Below are 27,751 nucleotides of genomic sequence, written 5' to 3'. Positions count from 1 at the left end.
TTTGTTCAACCCTAACATTCCAGATGCCCATGACCTGCTTCAAAGGTGAAGCCCCACGAAAAGATATTTGACCAATACATATTTACGATTCATAAATATTTATTGATGTTTGCAGTGACTAAAAAATCTTAATCATTTTTATTATTATTGTTGCTGCCTTGACGAAATACCTGAAGGTAGGCAGCGTTTCTCTCAACTTTCCAGTGCAGATTACCAAGTTGTAGACAATGAGCCAATGTTAACATTTCCAATAAGAATACATGTGGCTGAACTCTTCGCAATTACTAAGGTAACATGATGTCTCTTAACAATATTCAATAGTTAATTAATTAATTAATTAATTTGGAAATTATTATTGTCTCGATGTGCATTATAGTTAATAAAATTACGATCTAATTTTTCATATCTAATTCATGTTTTCCCATATTTTTAAAGGTTTAATAAACTCCTAATACTAAATTTCACGTTACATCTCACATCTAAATGCAAAATATTATTTATATTCTTGACAAACCAAGGAAGAATGATTTTTGCTATACTATATATATTTTTATATATGCTTCTTATTTATATGTATGTCTGTGCTGATTATTTGTTTCCTACCTCGATTATATATATGTCGATGATTTTGTTATATGTTCTGTATATGTTTGGTGCATATAAGATTTTACATATATTTTTCTAACAAACATAAATTATAATGTATATTTTTTGCCCCACGTCAGGATCAATAAATCTTAGCTTCTTTGTTTCTCAAATGTCGTTTTTCTTTTATCTTAGTTATCATAAGATTTTTATTGACAACATTCGTTCTTTGAAAATAGCCGTGTGAAGTTGTAACCAAGGTTTGCATCCAAAAGATTGAGATTGCTTATGGCTGGACCTACGATGGGTGCTCATGCGATCGTAAACCTGTATATGAAAATGACAAACTAAAATGCAAAAGCTGTACGGGTGATGTGTTGACTATTGAGCCTAAGTAAGATTATTTGTAAATCTCTCTACAAAATGAGCAAACGTCTACACTATTTATGTTTCAACCAATGAAAAATGAAAATGCAGCTGAAACACTATTTCATATTGTTTCATAGATTTAAGCTCCATTACACGGTGTTTGATTCAACGGGCATATGTTCAATCATATTTTTCAATCGTCTTGCTTATGATTTGATTGGCTTCTCAGCTGAGGAGTTGAAGACAAAGGTAGCAAAGGTATGACTCTTACATTGCACTTCTTGAACTCAACACTCATGTTATAACCTTTATACTTCCCCAACGTGTTCCATTTTAGGACAAAAACCCAGGTTCTTTTCCAAAAGAATTGAGCAATTGTGTGGGGAAAGAAATGATCGTCAAGCTAAAGATCAAAGAAAGCAATATTAGGTATCGAAATAGTAGTATGGGTGTTATCCAGTTCTCTACCGATAAAAAGATGCTGAAAAACTTTGCGTACTCTGCTATCGAGGTATTCAGATAACTCATCCTCATCATATCTCACTGCTCAATGTTTAAATCTAACATGTTACAACTCCTTCACACAATTATGTAGGGAAGTCAACTTAATGAATCTGAAAACATCACTTATGAGAAGGCTACAGTTGACACTTCATCATCACAACCAACAACATTGTTGTCATGTGGCATGTTGGATGTAGATAATGATCTCTTAATATCTCAGTTGCATGGCTCTCCAAACACATTGTCTAAGCGTAAAAAGAATCCACCTGATTCATCAATTGATGATGACGAGATGAGATTGTCTGCCAACTCAACTATGAAGTCCAACTACATGAAGCCCTTGAAGAACATCAAAAAGGAGAAGGAAGATGAGGACTGATTTCTCAGCCCTATCAGTGGTGACATTATCAGTTGCAGGCCTTTTTGTTTTTAAAGAGTTTCGATTGCGCAATTTTTTTTTCTTTACTTGATAGACATATTACTGCTTAACGTAAAAGACCTATCATTGAAATAATGTTTCAGTATTGATACTTTTGAAGTTCATCTATAAATCTTTCATCATCCTTTACATATAATTTACATATAGCTCACGTGAATGCCAAAACTCACGGCATTTTTAGCTGCTCGGCATATATTTACATATCACATTTTTTTTACTCATTAAGTTTTTGGAATATTGTATTACTATCAAGATTGATTAATTTGAAATGCATTATTGTTTCAAATTAGATGAGATTATAGATAACTAATTAAATTTTCATATAATTTTAACTTTCTGATTTCATCTCTCCCCAAAATTGTAAAGTTTTAATAAATTCCCAACACTAACTTATATGTTTAATTTTTCCAAGAGTCATATTTATCTAATTTAATTTAACAATTTTAGTAAGATTTTTATTCGATTTAATTGTTAAATTTGTTTAAAGAAGCTACATTTCATTTTGCTCCAACTAATGAATCTTCAAAATAACAAAATCAATAATAATATGTTTAAATGTACAAAATTAGATATTATTCATATCTATCTAATTTATATATTACTCAATAGACTAATTCAATTTCCACAATTTGTTACTATTACTATTACTCATTAATATTGATCATTAATTAACAAGTCGGAACATATCATTTTTTAATATATTAACAATAACAATAATTAATTGATGAATAACGTATTTAGCGGAAAAAAAGACATGCTATTGGACTGTTTCTAGATTTTAAATTGTGGTTCTCTATTTGTGTAATCAGCTATTTTCATTGAATAATCATATATTTCACTGATCTAATCAGGGAAAAAATCATACTCTTTAAGTCCTAAATATAAAACTCAATGAATTAATTTGAGTATATCAACGATCATAGTTAAATTATTGGTTAATATAATATATTCCCCCCAAATAATCTAAGCATCTTCCTTAATTTCCTCCCTCTTTTTCTTAATTGAAAAGAAAGATAAAGAGTGAATAATATGTTTACAATAACAAAATCAATAATAATATGTTTAAATATACAAAATTAGATATTGTTCATATCTATCTAATTTATATATTACTCAATAGACTAATTCAATTTCCACAATTTTGTTACTATTACTATTACTCATTAATATTGATCATTAATTAACAAGTCGGAACATATCATTTTTTTAATATATTAACAATAATTAATTGATGAATAACATATTTAGCGGAAAAAAAGACATGCTATTGGACTGTTTCTAGATTTTAAATTGTGGCTCTCTATTTGTGTAATCAGCTGTTTTCATTGAATAATCATATATTTCACTAATCTAATCAGGGAAAAAATCATACTCTTTAAGTCCTAAATATAAAACTCAATGAATTAATTTGAGTATATGAACGATCTTAGTAAAATTATTGGTTAATATAATATATTCCCCCCCCAAATAATCTAAGCATCTTCCTTAATTTCCTCCATCTTTTTCTTAATTGAAAAGAAAGATAAAGAGTGATTTCTCAGCTCTCTCAGTACTCACATTATTAGCTGCAAGCAAACATTTGTGTTGTTAAAGACATTCTATTACAAACATTAGTTACATGTAATAAATCAAATTCGAGTGAATGCATTAAAATCAAATGAATTAAGGAATTCGAATAATAAAGGTGCAAAGTATTATGATTTACATATAACTCACATGAAGAACAACAGTCACAACATTTTTAACTATTGGACATATATTTTAATATGCTATTCCACATGCTCATTAAATTTTTGCAATATTCTTTGCTATCAAATTATTTATCAGTTTTTTACTTTGTTTATATTTTCTACAGGATATTTCTATAAAATTCATCTATGCATTCACCTACTTCACAATCAATTATCAATTAATTACTTTGAAATTTATTACTATTTCAATTTGGATTGTAAAAACATTGATGAGTTACATTTCCACACTGATGATTAATGCATTCGTAAATGAGATAAGTCTTAGTTCGAAAATTATAATTATAATATCATGAAGAAATGTCACAGATCATTTTCAGTCGCAAAAATCATAATGTGATGGACGTTGCAGCTTAGACTTGTGTCAGTTTCCAATTACCTATTATTTGCCAATCCTAATGCGCCTATATATCCACGCCTTGCACAAGGGAGATCTTGGGATGAAGTAAGTTCATCTTCGTGCTTCACAAACTTGGTCCTATATTTATCCAAATAACTGTACTCGGTATTCCAATTTATCCTCATATGAAACGATTTAGTGATTATTGCTCAAGTTAACAAAGATCGGCAACCCAAAATTCGTGACGGTTACCTACATCGATTATTAACAAAGCTTGTCTCATAGCATCACCTTTGGAACAGGTTTCGTTTCGGAAAATGCAACTATTTAATTACACCTGTACTTAGGAATAATAAATGTATACCAAATATCAAAGAAGGTAGAGAATGATCGGATAGCGCTAATACAGGGATGCCATCATCCAAGCATAACTGACCCAATCAACAGTAAATATTAAACCACCTCGTCCGTTACAATGTAACAGCCAGCTTAGTCTGTTCGTTACTGCACAAAGTGAATCACAAAAGGTATTGAATGACCCAATTAAGCATCAATAATTGAGAGGCAAATACCACTATTGAGGAATGCAATGCGATTAACATATTGTCATGAGCTTTACCATCTTGTGCCCACACAACTACCCTCTCTTCGCATCAAATTTACTTTTTACTCACCACACAATCCACTGCCGGCATGGACAAATAGAAAGATATCAAATATCTGGAGTTTCTTTTTGTATATTATATGGATGATCCGACCGCATCCAGCATCAACCTTCAAAGCTCTGAACAAGGCAAGTTTCCCTTTACTTATCATGTTGTATGTTAGTTGTTTTCTCTCTGTCCTATTGCTAAGGCAAAATTACGTGCATCAATCAAACGACTCATGACTCTATTTAACAATGGAATGGTAGTTCATGGAGATGACGCGATACAAACCATATATGTAAAATCTTATTTTCCTTAAATATATATGTGTGTATATGGACAATGAATGTCTATATACACATAAACGACAAAAATATTATAATGGAAAATATTAGTTACTTTTTCTTTGTGCTATTTCTATAGACAGATCTTGTGCTAGTGACTGAAATAAACAATTCAACAACAGATCATACAAATCATTATATACAAGAGTCAACTTTGCACAAATCAAAGAAAAGCCGGTTTCAGCACACAACCAATGAAGATGCTAGCATTAATCCCATCCTCGATCAGCATATCATAACAGGTACTTCGCTCTTCTCAAATAAATTTACTGTGTCATTAGCAGATAAATGAAAAAATAAATAGGAATGATGCGTACTTTAATGAAAATGCCATATACAATTCCCAATTAAATCACTTTAATTTGTGCGCATAGCATGCGTGTGTCCGTTTATTATATTTGGAACACGACCTGCCATTCCTTTGCTCTGCTCTGTTAAAATAAAAAAGAGAGGCGAGCCATGACTATCTCTTGTCTGTTTTTGTGAATGGAGAAGCAAGACCTTCATACTTCATACCTTATGTTTCAAAGCACCAATAACAATCACATGAAAAAAAGAGCACACAGTCTTATAGACTAATATCTATTTGAGAGGAAGAATTAGTAAAAGATAAGTTAAACAAACAAGGTAATTTTTTTAACAAAAATACTCAATTAAAAAATAACAAATGAAAGCCGTGGCACCATTTTAGACGAATCAAGGACGCGGCTTCTTTCAAAATGAAGCAATTTTTTTTTGGGTTTTATATTCTTCATATCTTCATTCACTCTAAACTTTTTAACAAATCTTTTTACAAAATATTGACAACTTCGTGTGATTTGCCAAATTTTTGTCCACTAAATTCAGATTGCTATATTTTAATTTCTGCTTCCTCTCTAAGATTAATTTTTGCTGTGTACATTTTTTTGCAAATTCTGATCCAAAGAGTTTGTCGTTCCTCTCAAAATGTGTCAATTTTATTATTATTATCGTTTACTATAATTGCCATGCTTATTTTTAAATTCATACAATATGATTCGCTTAAACAGTTAGAAATAAATTACCGTGAAAATTAACACAAACCACATATGGTGCATTACCCCAAGTCAATAAGCAGCAAAGAACACCCAATCTCGCCAGATATTCGATCACTACATATTTATATAGATTAGCCCTACATCGGATCTAGCAAATCATAAGTCCATAATATAGGAATGATGCAACCAAGAGAAACTGTTGACTGAAACCCCAAATTACGTGCAGCCACTGGCATAGAAGTCGCCCATGACGACACACAAATGTCTGCCACCATTGAATACCCCCAGCCTCATGTGTCGGATACAGGCTACTTAGACGATGGCGACCCCGTCTACGAGTGTCAATTTTGTGGTGCCTTACTCTGGATTGGCGAGCGCCTCAAGCGTTGCTCTTCTTCTGAATACCCGCTTTTCTCAACCTGCTGTTGTCACGGCAAGGTTGTTGTGCCTTACCTTCAAACCCCACCAGACCAATTCCGGCAGTTTTTCTTCCAGAAAGAACATCCAAAATCTAAAAACTTCTTGGCCAACATAAGAGCATACAACAATATGTTTTGCTTCACTTCCATGGGAGGAAAGATTGACCATTCCCTCAACTCTCGCGGAGGTGGCCCCTACTCCTTTATCATGTCCGGCCAAAACTATCATCTCTTGGGAAGCTTATTGCCACCTGAAGGATGCCCTCCTGTGTACTCACAGCTCTATATTTACGACACGGACAATGAAATAAGAAACCGGATGGCGGCGATCAGGTGCATCCACCTTATGCTACTTATATCCTCTAGCATCATGTTCTCTTTACAACACACTTCATGTTAAACCTTACCTCTGAATTGTAGGCACCATCCAGACAAATCAGGTGTTGACGAAGCCATTGCTATGGACATTAAAGATTGCCTCGACCAGCATAATGCCCTGGTCAAGAAATACCGTATGGCATCAGAAATCCTTCGCCAAGACAACACTGCCGAAGTCAGGACACGCCTCCTCAGAGAATCAACCAATAGAAGCAGAAATTATGAGCTACCAACGGCATCGGAGGTAGCCGCGTTGATAGTCAGAGATTTTGATGAGTCATATTCCAACAGAGACATAATCATAGAAAAGAAAGCAGGCTCCTTGAAGCGCGTCCATGAATTACACAAGTTGTACTTGCCTCTTCAATATCCCCTCATCTTCCACTATGGCAATAACGGATTCATACCGAAGACGGAACATAACGATGCATCTCTTATTAGCACTAGGAAGAAAAAGTACCTCATAATAAGAGAGTACCTAGCTTTCAAACTGATGGACAGAAATATAGAGGAGTCTGTGTTACTGCACTCAAAGAGGTTATTACAGCAATTCATCGTAGACGGCTTCACAATGGTTGAGAGTGAGAGGCTCGACTACATAAGGAGACACCAGAGAGAGCTCAGGGTTGACCTATACAAAGGACTTGCTGACGCAATAACAAGGGGTGAGACAGATGCGTCCAACACAGGAAAGAGGATAATCCTACCTTCTTCTGTTACCGGAGGTGCTAGATACATGATCCATAACTACCGGGATGCAATGGCCATATGCAGATGGGCAGGATACCCCGACATCTTCTTGACCTTTACTTGCAATCCGGCATGGCCTGAGATAACAAGATTCTGCAAGAAATACAACCTCAGCCCATCTGATCGACCCGACATCTTGACGAGGATGTTCAACCTCAAACTTGCAGCACTGATGAAATGCATTAGGGAGCAAAAAATATTCGGCACAATCAAAGCAGGTAACAATACAACCTCCCTTTAATCACCTCTCCACAAAGTATAGGGGACTCAGACAATTTATTTCCAAAAATCATCCAGCCCAGTATCCAAACCCTCTCATTAATACAGACCCTATAGCTACATTATCACATTTACTTCTGTAACTTCAAAAGACACCACTATCGTGTACTGATATGTGGGTTTTCAGAGATATATACAATTGAGTTCCAGAAGCGGGGGCTGCCGCACGCACACATTATTTTGTTCATAGAGCCGTGTGACAAACCCAAGACAGCTGAGGATGTCGACAGAATCATCTCAGCAGAGATACCTGACAAGGATGCAAACCCGGTGCTATTTGAGCTTGTCACCAATTTCATGATGCACGGGCCCTGTGGCTGCTCCAATCAGAAATCACCTTGCATGAAAGATGGAAAGTGTTCAAAGTACTTCCCAAGAAGATATGCGCCACACACAACAATAGATGACGATGGGTACCCCACATACCGTAGGAGGAACAATGGCAGAACAACTGTGAAGAGGAATTCAGTTGGACAACAGATATGTCGTGCCGTACAATGCTCAACTATTACGGCTGTTCCAGGGCCACTTAAATGTCGAGAAGACAAACCAATCGAGGGCTATCAAGTATTTGTTCAAATACATCAGCAAGGGCCACGACCGTGTTATAGCAGGTATCTACCACAATGATGAGCCCGGAACCTCACGACCCGATTTCGATGAGATCTCACATTACCTTAACTGCAGATACATCTCAGCCTGTGAGGGCGCGTGGCGAATATTCTCATTCAACATCCACCACAGGTACCCTTCTGTCGAGAGATTGAGCTTCCATCTACCAGATCAACAGGCTGTTTTTTACACGGCCAACGACGAAATGCCTTCACTGATTGACAGGCCACGGGTGAAGGAGTCAATGTTCCTCGCATGGCTCGCCAAGAATAAAGAAGACTCATTCGCAAGGACCTTAACATATTCTGAGTTCCCACAGCATTACACTTTTAATAAGCAGAAGAGGGAGTGGAGGCTACGCCAGAGAGGCTTCTCTGTCGGGAGATTGGCTCACGTATCGCCATCCCAGGGTGAGGCTTACTACCTCCGGGTCCTGCTGTCTAAGACGAGAGGGCCCTTTAGCTACAGAGACATTAGGACAGTAGACAACGTCGTCCAACCAACATTCAGGGCGGCATGCTATGCGCTAGGGTTGCTTCACGATGATCAAGAGTACATCGACGCAGTAAAAGAGGCAGCATTCTGGGCTACAGGTCAGTACCTTAGGAGATTCTTCGTTAGCATGCTCTTATGCCACTACTTATCTTACCCCGCTTCAGTCTGGGAGCAAACAAAGCATCTCATATGTGAAGACCTTTTGTACATACCGCGCCACGACCCACGACATCAAGGTAAAACAGACACCACCTGAACTGTGTTCCACTCTCACAACATTCTAAACGTACAATACCCGCCCTGTAGAGACGCCAAGTGGTCACCCTGATCAGCGACATCTGTTGTTGTTAGACGTGCCTGGCCATGACATCTCTTACTTTTCTTGACCTGCAGAAATATCAATCACCGACTCAGATAGGGAGGAGGTTGGACTTATTGAGATTCAGAGGCTGCTCCTTAAGAATGGTAGGTCACTGGACGACTACCCATCGCTGCCAAAACCAAGCTCCACTGAATTCTTGGACACAACAAACAACTTGCTACTCCAGGAACTCAGCTACGACAGAGATGCTTGTGCGGCAGACGCCGTAAGGTTAGCAGCATCACTAACAGATGAGCAAAGAAAGATATTCCACGAAGTCCTTGATGCGGTCAGCAGGAACACCGGCGGGTTCTACTTCGTCTATGGTTACGAGGGCACTGGCAAGACTTTCCTATGGAACGCCCTGACCGTGGCTGTACGAGCAAATGGCGATGTGGTCATCAACGTCGCATCGAGCGGAATAGCAGCGACTCTATTGCTCTCAGGAAGGACTGCTCATTCGAGATTCGCGATCCCTATCGACATAAATGAGGACTCCACATGTAATATTAGCCATGGTTCTCCTGTGTCTCATTTACTGCGGTCCGCAAAATTAATCATCTGGGACGAGGCGCCAATGATAAAACGGCATTGTGTGGAGGCTGTAGATCGATCATTAAAGGATATAATGAGGTGCGACCTCCCATTTGGTGGCAAGTGCGTCGTCATGGGGGGCGATTTCAGGCAGATCTTACCTGTCATACCAAAGGGATTCCGTGCAGACATTATAAGCGCGGCTATAAACTCATCCGCACTTTGGCTGTCGTGCAAGCTGTTCAAGCTCACTAAAAACATGCGCCTGCAGTTTGCAGCTAAGGCATTAGACCAGAAAAAGGTCAGTGGATTCTCCAGATGGTTGCTTGATGTCGGTGATGGTACAATTGGGCTGCCCCATGAGGGCACGACGGACATTGAGATCCCAGTCGATTTCCTCATCACTGACTCCCTTGACCCTATCAACTCCATAGTCTCATCTACATATCCCACACTCCAACAGAACATAACACATCCAAACTACCTCACAGAAAGGGCGATTTTAGCCCCCACAACCGATGTCGTCGACCAGATAAATGATTACATGCTGTCGCTCCTCCCTGGAGACTCCGTTCATTATCTCAGCTCTGACTCCATCTCTAGCACCGATCAGGATAGCAGCTCATTCCAGGATCTATACTCCCCGGAATTCCTGAACACAATAAATTGCTCTGGGATGCCACCCCATAAGCTCTCTTTGAAGGTTGGAATACCGGTCATGCTGTTGCGAAACATCGACCAGTCTGCAGGCCTGTGCAACGGAACGAGGCTTCGTATCACGTATCTGGGCAAGAACTTCATCAGGGCGGTAACGTTAAATGGAACGAGCACAGGTGACCAGGTACTCATCCACCGCATGGACATGAATCCTTCAGAGACCACCCTCCCGTTCAAAATGACGAGACGACAGTTCCCGTTCATAATCTCTTTTGCGATGACCATCAACAAGAGCCAGGGACAGTCATTAACGAACGTCGGTTTGTACCTGCCCAGGCCGGTGTTTACACATGGACAGCTGTATGTCGCATTGTCAAGGGTCAAGAATATGGACGGTCTCAAAATATTGATCCTCGATTCTGACAGTAAACCCACGAATGTTACTCGGAATGTGGTCTACAGGGAAGTCTTCCAGAATATGAATTCGGAATGACCTTATTCTTGCCGCCATGGGCCGACTGTCGTCTTCACACTATTAGTATGAGGACTTACTTCGTTAAAATTACACAGCTATGTCATGTGACGCATTTTAATAAAATGAGAATTATTTACATTTGAGCAGCTCACACACACTACTTCACACTTCACTACCTCTATTAGTCTTCAATTAATCAAATAGAATAATGTGTGCTTAGCAAAGAGCATCCGTAAAAAAATAGTTACACGGCCTTAATATCCTATCAGGAGGTCTTCCAGTGATGTTCCTCGTAGTGTGGTATATTGGGAAGTCTTTCACAATGTTCGTTCGGAGTGACCAAATCATCCATTTCGCGAACCGCCTTTCAACTTCATGTTATAAGAATGACAGCTACCACTATTACATTACATTACATTTACAAATCTATAACTCTGGGATAAACTTACATTTATGAACTTCACCAGATAACAATCCTCGCCTTCTATAAACTTACAGGTAAAACAAGAACAACAATATGAAACCCGCAAGAAATTACGTGTGTAGCAACCACCCGTGCAACGCACGGGGAGAACATCCTAGTTTATACCTAATTGATTGTAAATCAAATAAATACTACTTCTGGTCTTATTTATAAGAGCCGGTTGACTAATTTGAGGAGATTAAGAAAAAAAGTTAAGTTGGTTATTTATAATAAATAGGTGTTATCCTTTCTAAAATATCATTACTAATCAAGTGTATTGACTAGAATTATTAATGTTAGAATGACTGTCTTGGAAAAAAATGCATAAATATGAAACAAAGTGGATTGGGATCTTATATTTAGGATCAAAATAAAAGTCAAATAAGATTTTATATTAAGGACAGCAAGTAGTACATTCAAGCTGAGTAAAACCAAATAATTGTCTGCCCGAAGTTTGAAGATTGAATTGACAAAAAGAAAATAGCAACAACAAAGAGTATTAATAAGCCACATAGATCATCCAGTGGTATATTTGAGGTGCTATATCCAAATATTATTCAAATGGGATTGGACCCCTCCAGTGTGGATATAGACGATGAGGAATGGGAGAGATGGGAAAGAATGATGCCCTGGTGTGAGATATTATTGAATATTTAGTAATTAAATTGAATTAAATTAAGATATTATTAGTGGCTAGAGAAAAGATGGGAGATTTGGTTAGGAATACTTTAATATTTTTAAATTTATATTTTGGTATTCGGTCTCGTAGGTAATTATACTTTTTAAGATCCTCTTTAATAAATATTAATTTCTCTAGGTTCTTCTCTCTAATTTTCCCAAATTTCCTTTGGTGGCCATGGCTTAGCTCTGCATACTTAAAAAGAGAAAGGATAATGAGAAGATAAAATTCAATTTTCTATTCGGAAATAAATCGTCAGAATCGGAAGTTTGTGGCTTCAATTTTTCCGTCTTTCCTAGACTGGGATTCTGACATAAATTATAAACCCGCCATGAAGCCATGGATTCCACCAACATGCTTCTTGAACTAATATGTGAATTTCATGTACCGCAGAATCTAATTTATGATCTATCAAATTCATGGCTTATCAATAACGCAGCTTGCTATATATATAAATATATATATACATGATATATGATTATTTACATATCTTGAATTAAAATGTGAGATCTTGAGCTGAACTAGAGTGCAAGACGACCTGGTTATGATTCTGTGGCAGCCAACCTCTATCAATTTCACTACCACCCCGTATAGTTAGATTTTTACAGTCTGAGGATTGAAGTAAAACAAGTTAAGCCAACTAATTGATGTAGCAGGATACTACGATACTCCTTCCGTTCCTTATTATAAGAAACATTTGATGCTTATGGCATGTTACTATATATAAAAGACACTTAAAAGTTATTTCTACTTTTTTGTGTTGATTTCCTATTTTATCCATATTTATTGTCTCCAACTCACACTCTCTCTTCCTCCCACTTCTCTCTCTTTTAATAATTTAATTGTTCTCTCTCGTGCTCACTCTCCTTATTAATAAGGGTATTTTTGAAAAAAAAAATTATACTTTTCACACATTAATTATTTTTAACTAATTTTAACTATTTTTTTATCAACGTAATTCAGTTATTCGTCTTTTATAATAAGGAACAGAGGGAGTATCTTTTTTGGAAATGAACCAGCGCAAATAGTTATTGAAGGCTGCTAATATTAGCCATTATCAGTTTTATTCCTCGAATTAATTTCAGGTCATGATGGAAAGCCACCATCGACACAGTTGAATTCAGAAGGAGGGGTAAAGGAACCCTTAAGGAAGACAAATTGATGTTCATTTTGATCCTTACAAAGAAAAAATTACATGTACATTCTAAGAATCTTGGGTTCATTGACCAACGTTTCAGAGAATGAAGAGTATATTGGCAATTGCAAAGGAAAGAACAAAATTCTAATCTCGTCCAAGTTGGCTAATCCTCGACATTTCAATGAAATCTCTATCCAACTGGAATGTAGCGGAATGAATGAGGAGAGATTAAGGACCAGAGAGACTTGGTCCTTCCAAATGTATCAGAATTCCGCCAATGGTCAGATGTCCTTCAACATCATTATATCATGTTAATATGCTTGAGAGAGATACAAATTTCAGAAGAGTATATACTGAATACCTGCCATTTACACGTCTTTATAAATATTCAACAGATGCCGAAGCTCCAACTTCGAAAAAATAGACAGCGTCAGTCACATATAAATTCATTCGTCGTGCCCTTTCAGGTAATTGCCGTGCAACAAGAAACAAGTCCAGCAAAACACTTTACTGTCATTGTCAGGTTTCCGTTTTCTCCAAAATGGAATGGCATGATAAATCCAACTCACGCATCTGGCCCATGCCATATGCAGCAATTAGTAGAGCCTCAGCCCTTCCTGCAACAAACACAGATTAGTCACATATACAATCGCACATGATAAAATACTTAGTAAGCGGTAACCAACAGAATCAATAGGCACAAATACGACATATTGTAGGGAGTGTTGAAAAGTTAATAGCTTAAATTAGAGCTCATAACAGATGAGAGACGATCCATATGAAATTTATAATTCAGGGCACTGCAGGTCTCCAGAACAAGCTTTCAACAAGAATCATAACAGCACTGAGGGATGCAAAAGAGAAATCCGCAATTTAATCAGCAGATAATATTTAGCCTACCATGCCTCCTATACTATTAGTGAATCAGCTATACTATATCTTCAGTTGAAGTTTTAACACTGTTCACGTCATGCAGAATTTTATTTCTTATCTGTTAGTCTTAACTACCTCCCAATAGCTATTAGATTTTGGATGGTCTGTATTTTATACTTAGGCCAGAGAACCTTTTAGACAGGCATAATGTTTGATCCTCAGCTCATTCTTGTAATCAAAATCAACATAAGACTGTAATGTATATCTCTATTCACTGTCCAGCCACTGCCAGTTGAAGAGGCCCTTTGTATGGAGGATTTATTAAAAAGGACTTTATATTCCTCGATTAACTTCCTCATTTAGTGGCCATTGGATAACTTCTAGAAATAATAAAGAAAAAGATACTGAAAAACTCGGTAACATGGGAGACCAAATAGTGATATCTTTATTCAGACCAATAAAAAATTTAGCACTACGGCTCTACAAACTAAGGAGCTCAATGTCGTTTTTAATTAAAGAATAGGCAGAACTTTGAAGATAAACATTGCATTAATTAACAGCGGAAGTAATGTTTAAACTTTCAAACGATGCAGGATTCTAGGGTTTTGGAATGTCCTGTTCAAAATCCTGCTATTACACATTTCCAAAATAATCTTGTGTGACCACTATAGCAGTTGAAAGACAGACTGTAAGTAAGACAAAAATACCATGATCCTTTTTCCTTCCCAATAGCGAACTCAGTGATGGAAAAAAGGTAGATGCCACTCTCCTACTATCATCCTGTAATGTCAGAGTTTCAATTGTTATAATTCAAAAGAGGCAACAGTGGAGGCAAAAATTAATATACACATACATATCTAAATATATCAAAATGTGCAAAATTTACAAGTTTCAACTATCAACAAACTAAATATATATATTTGCTCCTTATCATGGAGTTCATGAAAATATGAATAAACTTAAGATAAAGTTGCATTTAGGAATTAGCGAAAGCCAATTATTGTTAGGACCAAACAAACCTTTGCAGCCCTACTTCCATTGAGTTCAAATTTGGCTTTCCAAGTATTAGATGGCACTGGAACAACAGAAAATCCAGAGGAGACTAAGATCCCAATCCATAGCCCATACCCAAATCCTCCGCTCCACCAACCCTTGATTACAAAGACAAGGAAAAAATTCAGAAGAAAAAAAACAAAGATAACAAATATTTCTGATTTATATAGCAATAACTCCACCTACATATGATACTCCCCCAGTCCTTAATATAAGATCTATTTAATTAATTTGATTAGATTAAGGAAGTTAGGTAAATTAGTTAATTATAAGAAATATGAGATGTTTTTCCTAAAACACCATAATCATCTTCTTTAATATCCCCTCTCCCTCTTCTACTTGATTATGGTTGAGAGAGTGTCTATAGGGATAATTTAGAAACAACTGATAAATATAAAAAATAGGTCTTATATTTAGGACCAAAATCAACTCAACAATTAGATCCTATATTAAAGACCAGAGGAGCATTATAAAAGCATTCTGCACACATCTAATACTCATTCAGTTTTAAAGATTCGCCATTATCAATTTCTGGATAACACTAACTGTAAGTTAGCAAACAATACTTGGCTCAAACAGTCAAACTTTATCATAGACCATTTCCAGAATCCAAATGGGAAAATTACAGATAAGTGGCACGCAAGGAAATTAATTACTAACAGGTATCCTGAATTTGATTTATTACTAATAGGTCCTTTGGAAACCTTGGGCAAGAACACACCGAAAAAGTTGTAGATTTCTAAGTTTGACCTGTAAATATTGCAAGAGGACTCGCAAATAATTCTCAATTAAACCCCCTATACCATAAAATTGGGAAACAAATTTCACATCTGCAATATTTACGAGTCAAACCTGGAAATTTACAGCTGAAGATGTGTGTTTATGCACAAGTTCTCCAAAGGATTTATCAATAATAAGTTAAATTTTTTCCGTTTTTTGGGCTCTGCCCTCTTTAGTGTCAAAAAAAAAAAAGTTAAATTTAGGAGAGCTATTAGTAATTACTTTCTTTGCCTAATTTGTAATTTTCTTAATCCAAATTTCTTTGACTGGTTCTCTCAGAGGTCAGTTTTTGGGTAGACCCGACCATGAGCTGATTCCTGGCCAGTCCATTCTGGTATTTATTTGGAACTATCATTGATTCAATAGTAATACCAGACAAGTATCTGATTCTTAATAGCTTGCACAGATAAAATACTCTAGGGAGAGAAAAATTGCAAGTTTTGATCAGTTTTGGAGACCAATTACACAAGAAATAATGTATAGAGGCAGTGATCAAATCAAGATAGAGTACTTAAATCCAAGACTTCAAAAAGTAATTTTGAGTGGAAACCTGAAATGCTAAGAACTTCGGGAGAATCTTTTGGCCTTCAAGTAAACTGGTATTGTAAATAGCACTCCTTTAAGGTAAACAAGGGTTCATTTCCTTGAGACTCAAGTAACACTCTTTATCAATATATTGTTTGGATTAAGGATGTTAACTCATGCTAAAACAGCTGGATGAGAATGAGTTTAACATTATGAATTAAGGATTACAAGCATAAGTGAATTTGAAGGCATGAGGGGCCATGAAAGGTGTTCTGGCCGAATCAAAAGAGGGAAAAAAAATGATTACACTCAAGGACTCTTTAAGGGAGATTTCTTCCCAACAGAGGAAAGTTAGTGCAAATTCATGTGAGCCATGCCAGGGCCAGGTGGCCACCTCATCTGCATGAATGATTAACTCAATGAAGCAGAAAGTTGTAGACAAACAGAAGTGTCAATTGAACAGTTCAAAAAAAAAAAAAAATCATGTTTAGAGGATAAGGGAATACACCCACCTGCTTCCCATCATTTGGAAATGGAATTGATTGTTCTATATAAGCGGTGGTACCTAATGAAAGCAAGAGTCAATTTCCAAAAGTCCAAGAATAAACAGTGTCAAGTGTCAAAATAAATATATTAGAAAGGGAAATAATTCTGACAAATTACTGCCACAAACCGAGGGTATGTTACAGAGTGCATGTTATTCACTTAATCAAAGAAATAAGAGAATGGATACAGAACCATTCAGCCAAAGACATGAACCAAAGAAATCAGTAGATTGAAATATGCAACAGGACAAGCAAAGTAAAATTTGAAGTGCAACCAGTTGAGACCACTAAAATCATTTATTAGCATTTTCAGATGCATAAAAAATAAGAACTATCAATTTAGCTTTTCATCCGCAATTAAGAATAAATCAATATAACTTCCACTCATCAGATTTTATAAAGCTCAAGGTTTGTGAAGTGGGGAGAAAAACAATAAAACAGTTTCAAGTAGTAAAATCCCACAATGTAATTTCAAGCATATGTCTATTTAACTAAATCATTTCCAGTACATCCATGACTTTCTTTAATGCTAAATTGAATATTCTAAAAAGTTTATAAAGGATGGAAGCAAAATATTTGTTGACAAAAACAGAAATACATAAGAATAAAAGGACCAAGATTCTTATAAGAAATCAATCAAAGGGAGATTATGTCAGCTGTAATGCAACGACTGAAGTGAATCACACCCCGAAGAAAAAGAATAAAAGAAAAGGAACTCAAACATGATGAGTAAAATCTACAGCAGCAAGACAAAACAGTAGCCGAGGTTAAATGAAAACTGGGTTAGCACAGCAGAAATAATCTGGAAGATATGGCATGCATCTGTTTAAAGATAGAGAGGAAATTTAGCATACCAATAGGCGCATCAAAACTACGAACCAACTGAACAATAGATTTGGCATCTAAGCGCTTTCGAGTTCTTTTGCCAACAAGCATTTGTACATGTGGAGAGTCAAATACCTGTAAAAGATACAATGATTGCACACATAAAAAACTTCTCAAGATATGAATGGATAAAAAAAACAGAACATAATCTACACTATAATTGACTAAAACATGAAAATCGAGACAGAGGTCCTAAAGACAAGTCAGGAATGGTAAAAGGAAATAAAATTTGGCAGTCAGAAGCCATTCTCATACATCTTGTATGCTTTCACTGACTCTTCCTTGATTGATAAGATGTAGTAACACCCCAGACGGAAGTCAACGTCATTTTTTAAAAATAAGAAGAAAATATATTAAGAAGGATGGAAGATACTAAAGAAGATGGGGTATTTTCCAAGGGAAAAGGACAAAGACCTTGATAGAGTAATAAAAGAAAATAAACCATCATCAATTATCCTCTATATACAAAGCTTCTCGACAACTAAGTGACAGGACAGTTTCCAGCATCAAGCTTACTTCAGATTAGCATATAATTTTGTTGTACAATGCAATATGCACACGGTATTCCCCCTTTTCTCCACAGGTAGTCAAAGTCAAACTATCGTCCATCCATAATGATGGGCAGTAGGGATATTAATGGTTCTCAGTCCTTGCACTGGAAGCCAGAATCCAACTCATCATCTCAACAGAAAGTGATATTCTTTATTTACCAATAATCTCATTCATAAATAAATGTCCAATTCCAGCATAAATACCACACTCCATTAGGCAGCTTCGCTAGAAAGCACGTATATTGACAAAATCCATTCGTGCCTGCAACCAATATGTTGAACAGGCACACATGAAGAACAAATGGGGGCCAAATTGAAAAAGAAAAATATATCTTTGAAGGACGAAAGCGATAATTCCCTCATTTGTTTAAGTTGTTCGTCGACGAAAAAGTACTCTTTCCAAACATTTCGCTAACCACAACATGTAGTACTGCATCCAACCGAAACAGAAAAAACCCTGTCACCTGAGCAGAACAACCGGATTCTTCGTATTTCAGGAGCGCCACCGCACCAGAGACATCTGGGTCAACTCCAATGACCCACTCCGAACCCTCATTGCCGTGGTTCAGGTCCGTTCCTCCATCCATCAGGCTAGTCTTTTCGTGCAAAGGGCAAGATAGTGAAGCCAACCAGTTCTTCTTAAGCTCCGCATCAGACTCCTTTACCTTACGCCTCACACCGTTCCTCCGAACGGGTTCATCAGGAATTACGGTGAGAGAGTGATTTCGAATACGAAGGTGGGTTTTATCGAAAGTAAGAGAAGAGTTAGAGAAAGATTTGCCTCTGTCATTGACGGAGGTGAAAGAAATTGAGATTTTGAACAGATGAGAGACTGAGTACATAGAAGGGACTCGGATTTGGCGGCAACCTAACAGTGTGTAATGCATGAAAATTAATCCCTGAAGTAGAAGGAGGAAGATGGTGGAGTGAGTCACTGAGTTGTTATTTCAAAGAAGTTGTAAAGCTCTACGTTATCACTTCAGTCAGAAGACCCCCTTCCGTGGATTGCATAGTTTGAAGTTTGAACAATGTCCGAGCCAGGCGCCAGCGGGAAAGGGCGGGGAAGAGACTCACTCTCGATGAAGTACTTGAAATCTGCCTATCCAACGAATCTGGGGTGTTCGGGACTCTCATAGTTATTTGAAAAAAAAAAATGTATTTTTATATGACAAAATTCTTTTTACATATTTATATTTGAATTAGTATTTAAAATTACTTATAACTATATATTACATAAGTCGAGACCTCTCACATAATTACCGCATATTCCATAAAGTATAAATCATTCTATATGGTCATATTTCATAAAATCACTTCCGAACAACTATTCCAAGCACCTCTCAAATTTACGTTCAAAATTATATTTTCCTTTTCGGCTGATTGTTTGATTTGGCTTAGAGGAGTTGTCTGCAAAATGGCATTAAGATTAAGAAAATAATTTCTATAAAAAAACAATTAATATATTATATTATCTTCGATCCTTAATATGAGAGCCAAATAACTAATTTGAGAATATTAAGAAAATTAGTTAAATTAGTTATTTGTCAAAAATAATCTTTCTAAACTATCATCTTCAATCACATACATTAGATTATTAGAATTATCTCTTAGTGAGAGACTTTTGCAGTTAATAGGGATATGTAAAAGAAAAAAGAAAAAAAAGTAAATTAAGATTTTATATTTAGAATTAATTTCAATCCCTTAATTAGCTCTAAATAATAGTATATATTAAAATTAAATTTGTTCTCATGTTTTTGAAAAATTCAATAAATTTAATAACGTTTTTTTGAGGGAAAATGACACAGGTCCTCTATAAGAAGATTAAGTCCCCAGAAAAGAAAATGCTATCTAACCCCCGAAATCACAAGCTCCATGGTTCATAACCTAAAAAAATACCGGAAAAAAACAAATGGTTGAAAAGTCTTTAGCTTTTTATTTGCCAATGATAATGTAAATGTCTTTACTTTGCAATTTTATCCCTAATATTATTTTTCAGGTGAAATTTTACTAATGCTCTTTTTAGTGGTAGAATTTTACATATAATCTTTTTATAGGGTAATCTTAGGGGTAAATTGCTTTCAAAGATAAGGGGTTTAATTAGAGATAAATGTGAGAAAAATATGTAATACTTTTTTAATTTTTGTAAAACAACTTGCCTGATTGTTAAAATTTTATAGAACATAACTTATATATATTGGCAGTGGGAGTATTTTGCAAATTTAATGATCTATCTTATTTACGAGTTTCTTCTCATCATCTTGTTCGTAAGAAACTCACCTTTCATTTTCCCTACCTTTAAATAACTTTAAAAAAAATAATTTTAACTTTCAAGTAATATATAATAAATAACATAAAACTCAGTAACAAATTTTTCAAAAAAAATTCAAAAACCATTCAACCTTTTTTTTTTTGGGTTACATCAACCTTAACTTTTTAAATATTAAACCTTTATGTTCTACTTTTGGGAAATTGCTGGGTGCTGGCTAGGTTTTAGAAATTATATAAAACTATTTCTTTTCAAAACATAAACAATGTAATTAAAAATGGAAAAACATATTTTGTTTAAATAAGTATAGCCAACAACCACAATGTTAATAACAAATATGTTAACCGTAAACTGAATGAACAAGATTATGAAACGAAAGAAATATGACATTTTTTACTATAAACTTGACATTTATTCTGACAAACTCGAACAAGAAAATAAAGCAACTTGCATTCCTGGGAAATGAATAGTGAGACAAAACCAAAACAGAGAATGCTAGAATGAGTAACTGCAAGAGCTAAATACATTAGCATCGAATACCAAATATTTTATCAATGCCAGAACTATAGAACCATTCTATTTATCGTGGAATGAATGTTCTACAACATGGGTCCATAAATGAGAAGTAGTTTACTAATTTACATTGTGGAAACCACACGAATATGCCTAAATATTCTCATGATGAAAAAGGAGTGAAGGAGGAGGAGGAGAAAAGGGAGAAACTCAAATCCAACTTTCAAATGTTTGCTCTCAAGTTGCTGATTCACAGAAATGATCTACGTGTAACTGTTCTCCCAGACAACTTGACAACCAACACTTTTGGCCTCACAGAAAGCCAACTTCAAACTCTATATACCTCCTTTTGTCAGAGCTTCAGTCTCCCAAAAAAATAAATAAGCATCTTTCTTGAAATCATCATGCCTAGTTCTGATATGATGTGATTCCTCCTATCAGTCCAAGATTTCAGACGGCCAAAGTTGTTTCCACATGGAAATCTCATGCTCATTGTCAATCTTCCGGATTCCGCCATAGAAACCATCAGCCTCATTTCCCTCTTCCCTATGATCCTTCCTACTGACAGTTGCCCGTCTCCATCGTGAGCCAGCACAATACTGGTTGAACTCCAAGACTATTGTGTCTGCAGCCAATACAATCAGTATCAGATAGTCAGTTTGAGTCCCAAGAACCTCTCTTTGGGGTTCAGCTTAAAAGAAAACAAAGCCTATGTCATGATTGCTTATTGTAAGAATTGTTTTTGGCTTGGTAAAAGAACTTCTTCTAATAGACCACCAACTTATCAACTTCCTACAGTGGAACAACTTGTTCCACAAAATCTTAAAACAATTCAACAAATTGAGGCTGCCCTTACCATCATTTTAGTTGTGCTACGGGTTTCCGTGTTGCAATCATTTGCATTTATAACTATACAAAATCTTACCTAATGAGAAAGTGATATTGCCAATATAGACACAAAAATCAAACTCATATGAAGAGAAGTTTTGGCAACAACTTCATTTCTAACCAAACAAATTACCAATTGCTCTTCTCAACACGGGTATTTGATCTAATATTTTAGAATATATCACGAGGCCAACCCAATAGTCGCATAAAAATTTTTTGGAACTGAACTTTAGCTCATACAGATTCGAGAAGGACGTAAAAATAATATCATTTCTGAAAACTTCGGCCAAGATATATGTACAAACAGATATATTTGGAACGCTTACAAAGAGCTTGCAGGAACATGCATATATTGACAGTACACAGGCAACATATGTACAATTTTTTTTCTTTGGGCCGTGAACATATGTACAATATTTCAAGCATTATGCCTATCCAAAGCCCAAACACCCAACACAAAAGCTTGGCATGATGATAAGATGAAAAACAAGTTCGTCAGCTACAACATAATTTCAAGGGTATAAAGGTATCAACATTGATATTACAAACATAAACATGATTCACAATTAGAGCCAACCAAAAAGTGACAAGGGTCATCCACAGCAAAAACAATCTTAATTCATAGTCAAGATCCTGACAGTTGATTCATTCAGTTGACACGTGATATTTATCTCTTAAGTCGTTTTATTATTTTTCTCAGCCAAATTTTGGGTCAATCCAGACAAGCTTACCAAGAGATCATGTAAAAGAAGAGGGAGGGGGAAAAAAAGGAACAGAGTTTGGAAGCTTATAATGACCAAAACTCATTGAAGCCCCAATAAGAAGTTCATATTGAAACACAGTCTATATTGATGTGCAAGCGCAAGTGATGACATACCGACCGCAAATATCTTAGGGGCCAATCAAACAGTACAACAATCTTTATTCATAACTAAAGCCAGCCAAAAAGGAACAGAGAAGGGGTCACTACTCAGACAAACAATCTGTATTCACAGCCAAGAAGTTGCAGCAGTTCATTTCATTAACTGCAGCATAATAATTTTACTCTTAAGTCGTTCAGTTATTTCACTTATCCTGAAGGTCTAAGTCATTCTGGGTACGATAATCAAGGCATGAGGGGATAAAACAGAATTTGGAAGTTTATAATAACCAAAACTCATGGAAGCCACAAAAGCAAAGAAGATTCCTGTTAGGATCAAAACACAGCTATAAAAGAAATTGGGTTCCTTTGACATAGTTACATAGTTAGTCATAAAAGAATCCATTAAGACAAGATTATTATTGTGTTGATGGAATTAATGACATACTGAACATGATATGTCTGGGGGAGTGGGGACCCATCGAACACCATAAAAGGGAAGGTCATTGCACAGGCAAAACATACTTCGTTCACAGCCAAGAAGCTGCGACAGTTCAGTTAGCTGTGGCGTGGTATTTTTCTCAGGCAAAAGTCTTGGGTCACTCCAGACATTGTTACCAAGTGATCGGAAAAGTAAGGACAGAATTTGGAAGCTTATAATGCCCAACCCATGGAAGCCCTACGTGCATAGAAGATTCTTCCTAGAATTGAAACATAAACTATAAAACAAGTTGGATTCTTTCAATATGGTTGTCTAGTTGGCCATAAACGATCCACTAAGATGTAGATTATTAATATGCTCATGGAAAAGATGACACACTGACCATAATAGTCTTGGGGACCAACCAAACAGCATAACAACTTTCACAATTAAAGCCAGCCAAACACGAAAAGGCAAGGGTCACCGCACAGGCAAAACAATCTTTATTCATAGCCAACAAGATGTAGCTGTTGATTCCGTTTACTAAGGAATGATGTTTTTCTTTTTAGTCGTTTTATTGTTTTTCTGTAGCAGGACTCATGGTTCACTCCAAGCATGATTCCGAAGGGATCAGGAAAATAAAAGTAGAATTTGAAAGCTTATAATGACCAAAACTCATAGAAAACAACATGCAAAGGTTCCCACTGGAATAACAGACTATACAAAGAAATTGGGTTCGTTTAACATAGTAGCCAGCTTGGCCATAAATGAATCCACTGAGGCACAAATTATTAATCTGTTGGTGGAAATGACGACACACTGACCATGATATGTCTTGGGGACCAATCAAAAAGCGTAAGGTGGTCCACTTATAGATAAATTATATTCAGGAAAGAGACCTAACCCAATTAATAGAGTGGTATGTCATCCTTAAACTTTTAAGTCTCTTTTTATTTATTTTATGGTTCTCTGAAATATATAATATCATAATGGTTGATTAAAAAATATAAAGCCGTAATACAGCAAAGTCTAAACTTTAAGAGCCACTGCATTCTCTTGTCCATAAAATTCACGACATGTTCTTTTTTTCTAATCACCATAGATAGAAAAAGAACTAGATTGCAGCAGCAGCAAATCTTATCCCACTAAGTAAGCTCAGTGAAAAGAACCACATTGCATCTTAGGAAAATTATCCAGTTAAATTAAAAGCCCATAATTTAAATGAGTCCAATGACCATTTCTCCAAGTTCCAACCACCTTCAAAATCCATGAATTAGCCTTTTGCTTATCCTCTAGGCAATTAATATAGCCAAAATATAATTTGCTTAGATGGAGAAAAAGAACATGGTTTAAATGAATAGTCATGGCAATCATCTGAAAAGAAAATGAGATTGACTCACCACTGTTATGACATCGGCAGTAAGTTTGATTCCCATCACATGACTCCAGGTGACCAACAACACCATACCACCAACCTGCCATAATAATGCATCTCATCACACAGTAGTTCAATGACAAATCCCAATAAGTGAGGTCAGCTACATGCAGTAATTCTTGTTAGGTTAATATGGTACTATTCATATGCGACTAACTAAAACTCTTCAAGATGTCTTATTCGACTACACATAAGAAGATTACATTAGAAACCAATTTTCTGCTGTACAATAAGAGTACATGTCAGAGGAAACTTCCTTCTAATCACGTTGCTGATGATTTATTAGAAATTTGTCTCTCTTTTCTCCTCCAACAACGAATATCAAATCTATCAAATATTGATGAAATCTGTCTTGCTAGTCTCAATTAGATCCTTCTCCTATTTACAAGTGCTAGTGAGAGGTCAAATAGAAGACAATCAATTTAAAGAAAGGAACAAACCATAAGGAAATTCTTTGTTTCTTCTCCACTGAATCTCTATGTGATCACCCGGACACAAATCATTCAAACAATTAGAGATATGAAGATCACGTGGAGGAGTATCAACAGGTGAGGCTCGCAATCTTTCCCATGGAATGCCATTCTCTATTGCAACTGGCTTACTTCCATGAGGTGGATACCTGTCAATAGACAACAAATCGATACTTAGGCCACCAGATCTATGTTAATTTTTTCCCTCCTTCAAAATTTAGTTAAGCAAACTATGGTGCAGACTACATAAGATTGATACCCATGTATAATCACTGTGAATCATGCCTATTTACCTGGCTTGGAAGGTGTCAGTGCGTGGATCATAACTAAGCTCAGCATCATAGCAGGATAACATGAATCCAACATGACCATTCTACAACCAAAAAAACAAAAAAAGAGGATAAATCTAACTTGTGGGACCACATAATTCTTTGAAGGCTGAATTCCATCGAAACCAAACCAAATTCTCTGATTTTAGAGGAAATTAAAAAGATTCTTTCAACAGAAAAGAACAAAAGGGATTCATAAGTAATACCTCCCGGTTATAGACCTGAGCAGGGAACCAAAAACTGCCAGATTCAAGAGCAAGATACCATGTCATGACTGAATGAGTTGGCACAGGACTCTGCTGTTTGTTGCTGCTATTGTTTGAAGCAACCTTCAATAATCTAATCCATGAAAAAGGCCACAGACTAAAGGGAAGAAACCTCAATAACCCCCTTTCTTTGGCTTTTCTAAGAGCCACAACATCATCGTGTTTTGAAGCAATATGACATTGCCACTGCCTGTAAGCAGCTGGACCAATAACTCTACTCCATTTCTGTTTCATGTGCCTTTCCCAGAAATAATCACTCACACATCTCTCCCTCAAGGAACGGCAAACACCAGCCATTTTACAAAGCGCCGGCGGAGACAGCCTTTCAAGAATGCATTCCAAGACCAGGTCTGGCAAGTCCAACACTGACAAGTCATGTGTGTCCTCCTCAAAAACGCTAATCTCTGCTTTCGTTGTAGCAAGGGTCTTGTTAACTAGGCACATCCTTGAAGGAATTTGGCTGATCAACCTATAGAATGAGATTAAAGACAGGTCTTTGTAAAACAAAAGGGAAATCAGCCTGATCTCACTCGCCCATGGTGGAAGAGACTTGAGAGGATGAAGAGACTTTAAAAAAAGGAAGAAAGAGAGACAAGTAATGAAGTAGAGAAGCATTATTATTAGGAAAAGGGCGAAAATCTTAAATCTTTAAGTTGGGTCACACTTGAGTTTTGTATATTATGAATTTATAATGGAGAGAAATGGTCAGTATAGCAGCAAATAGAGGAGGGAGAGAGGGACCCAAACTAATGAAAAAAGGTCTGAGCAATTTATGGAGTTCAAAACACCTTCTAAGGATGGAGAGTAATAAATTTCATTGGCTTCAGCAAAAGCCCACCATAACCCAATGGTGGGCCTCCTTGCCAACGCTTGATTAGCAACGAACTAGGGATGAAATAAGCCTGCTTCAACAGTTATGGCATCAAATAAAGCTTATTCCGATGATATGTGACACCTGGAAGATGGAACAGGGAATCAAAAGATGAAAGCGGGCAAGTGTCTAGATAGAAAGTCCCATACACATACACAATCTCGAAAATCTAAATCTGTGGGAGTGAGTGAGAAACATTTGGATCTTCAAACGATCTGGGAAGTTGAAATTATTGCAATTCCAGATTCCGGCACACCCAACAAAAACACCCCGAGATTTGTTGCAGAAACAAATGGGAACAAATGAGGGAAAGGATGAACGAAGACGAACCTTGGGTTGAGTGATTGTGCATACAGAAAAGATTGGTGATTGTGAAGATGAGGATGATGACTCTGATGAATGCGAAGGAAGGAACGTGTGGGATCCTCCCTTCGCACCAACAAAATTCTTCACCAGCCTTTCGTTCGTTTCCGAACCTTTCTTGGATCGATCTTCAGGTGATGAAGAACCATGAACGGAGTACCCAGTTATATATACGTCATATGTGTACATGGAAAAGAAATGGGCGGTTAAGGTTAAAGTAAAACAGAACCATGTGCTTAATTGAAGTTAAAAAAGACAAACACCGTAAAAGAAAAACTAAGCTACGTGAGTTTTGACTTTTGACTCAAACATTCAATTCCCAATCATGAAATTAATTTTCATAATATCTGTAAATCAGTTATTTAATTTTTCCGTTGTCAAAAAAATCATTTATTTAATTTATGCATTGGGTAGTAATTAAAATTTTTACAAATTAAATTTTTTAAAATTTAATAAATAAATGTGCAATTTACTTCCATTAAATGAGTTAAGGTTTTTTAGGTGAAATAAAGGTATCTCCAAATCACATTAGACTTAAAATTAATCCCTTTCGACCTAGAACAGTTAAAAATAAACATCTCAACAAGTACGCTTCTCGAAATTTAAACTTGTTTTTTTTTTTACAG

General features: G+C 36.1%; 4 protein-coding genes across 7 annotated transcripts; 2 read left to right on the top strand and 2 right to left on the bottom strand.

Moving 5' to 3' along the window:
- Window positions 1-260: 260 nt before the first annotated feature.
- On the top strand, window positions 261-1,837 carry LOC114760214 (uncharacterized). The gene is made up of 4 exons (XM_028949477.1): window positions 261-289; window positions 1,092-1,212; window positions 1,292-1,465; window positions 1,550-1,837. The coding sequence occupies exons 1-4, from the start codon at window positions 261-263 to the stop codon at window positions 1,835-1,837; spliced, it is 612 nt and encodes a 203-aa protein (XP_028805310.1).
- A 4,416-nt stretch (window positions 1,838-6,253) lies between these two features.
- On the top strand, window positions 6,254-10,970 carry LOC114760224 (uncharacterized). Its single transcript, XM_028949490.1, has 5 exons — window positions 6,254-6,744; window positions 6,832-7,757; window positions 7,946-8,271; window positions 8,342-9,023; window positions 9,319-10,970. The coding sequence occupies exons 1-5, from the start codon at window positions 6,254-6,256 to the stop codon at window positions 10,968-10,970; spliced, it is 4,077 nt and encodes a 1,358-aa protein (XP_028805323.1).
- Window positions 10,971-13,222: 2,252 nt separating this feature from the next.
- LOC114760223 (Holliday junction resolvase MOC1, chloroplastic) lies at window positions 13,223-19,380 on the bottom strand. The gene is made up of 6 exons (XM_028949489.1): window positions 18,909-19,380; window positions 17,863-17,968; window positions 16,976-17,028; window positions 15,125-15,256; window positions 14,813-14,885; window positions 13,223-13,849 (listed from the first exon to the last, which is right to left on the bottom strand). Exons 1-6 carry the CDS (start codon window positions 19,329-19,331, stop codon window positions 13,752-13,754), a joined length of 885 nt encoding a protein of 294 aa, XP_028805322.1. The 5' UTR covers window positions 19,332-19,380; the 3' UTR covers window positions 13,223-13,751.
- A 1,862-nt stretch (window positions 19,381-21,242) lies between these two features.
- On the bottom strand, window positions 21,243-27,267 carry LOC114760221 (F-box protein At2g26850-like). Of its 4 annotated transcripts, none has more exons than XM_028949484.1 (6): window positions 27,093-27,267; window positions 25,832-26,846; window positions 25,590-25,669; window positions 25,267-25,445; window positions 24,792-24,866; window positions 21,243-21,848 (listed from the first exon to the last, which is right to left on the bottom strand). In XM_028949484.1, the coding sequence occupies exons 2-6, from the start codon at window positions 26,504-26,506 to the stop codon at window positions 21,661-21,663; spliced, it is 1,197 nt and encodes a 398-aa protein (XP_028805317.1). In that variant the 5' UTR covers window positions 26,507-26,846; window positions 27,093-27,267; the 3' UTR covers window positions 21,243-21,660. The 4 variants fall into 4 exon arrangements, with proteins under 4 accessions (XP_028805317.1, XP_028805319.1, XP_028805320.1 ...); XM_028949486.1 differs by having other exon boundaries at window positions 25,832-26,360; window positions 26,680-27,266; XM_028949487.1 differs by having other exon boundaries at window positions 25,832-26,360; window positions 27,093-27,266.
- Between the last annotated feature and the right edge of the window lie 484 nt (window positions 27,268-27,751).

This window comes from Neltuma alba, unplaced genomic scaffold (assembly GCF_004799145.2).
Source record: "Neltuma alba isolate B1F8T4 unplaced genomic scaffold, ASM479914v2 tig00010948_pilon, whole genome shotgun sequence".
NCBI lineage: Eukaryota > Viridiplantae > Streptophyta > Magnoliopsida > Fabales > Fabaceae > Neltuma > Neltuma alba.
Note: the sequence above shows the minus strand (reverse complement) of the source record. Positions and strands in the feature narration are given on the sequence as shown.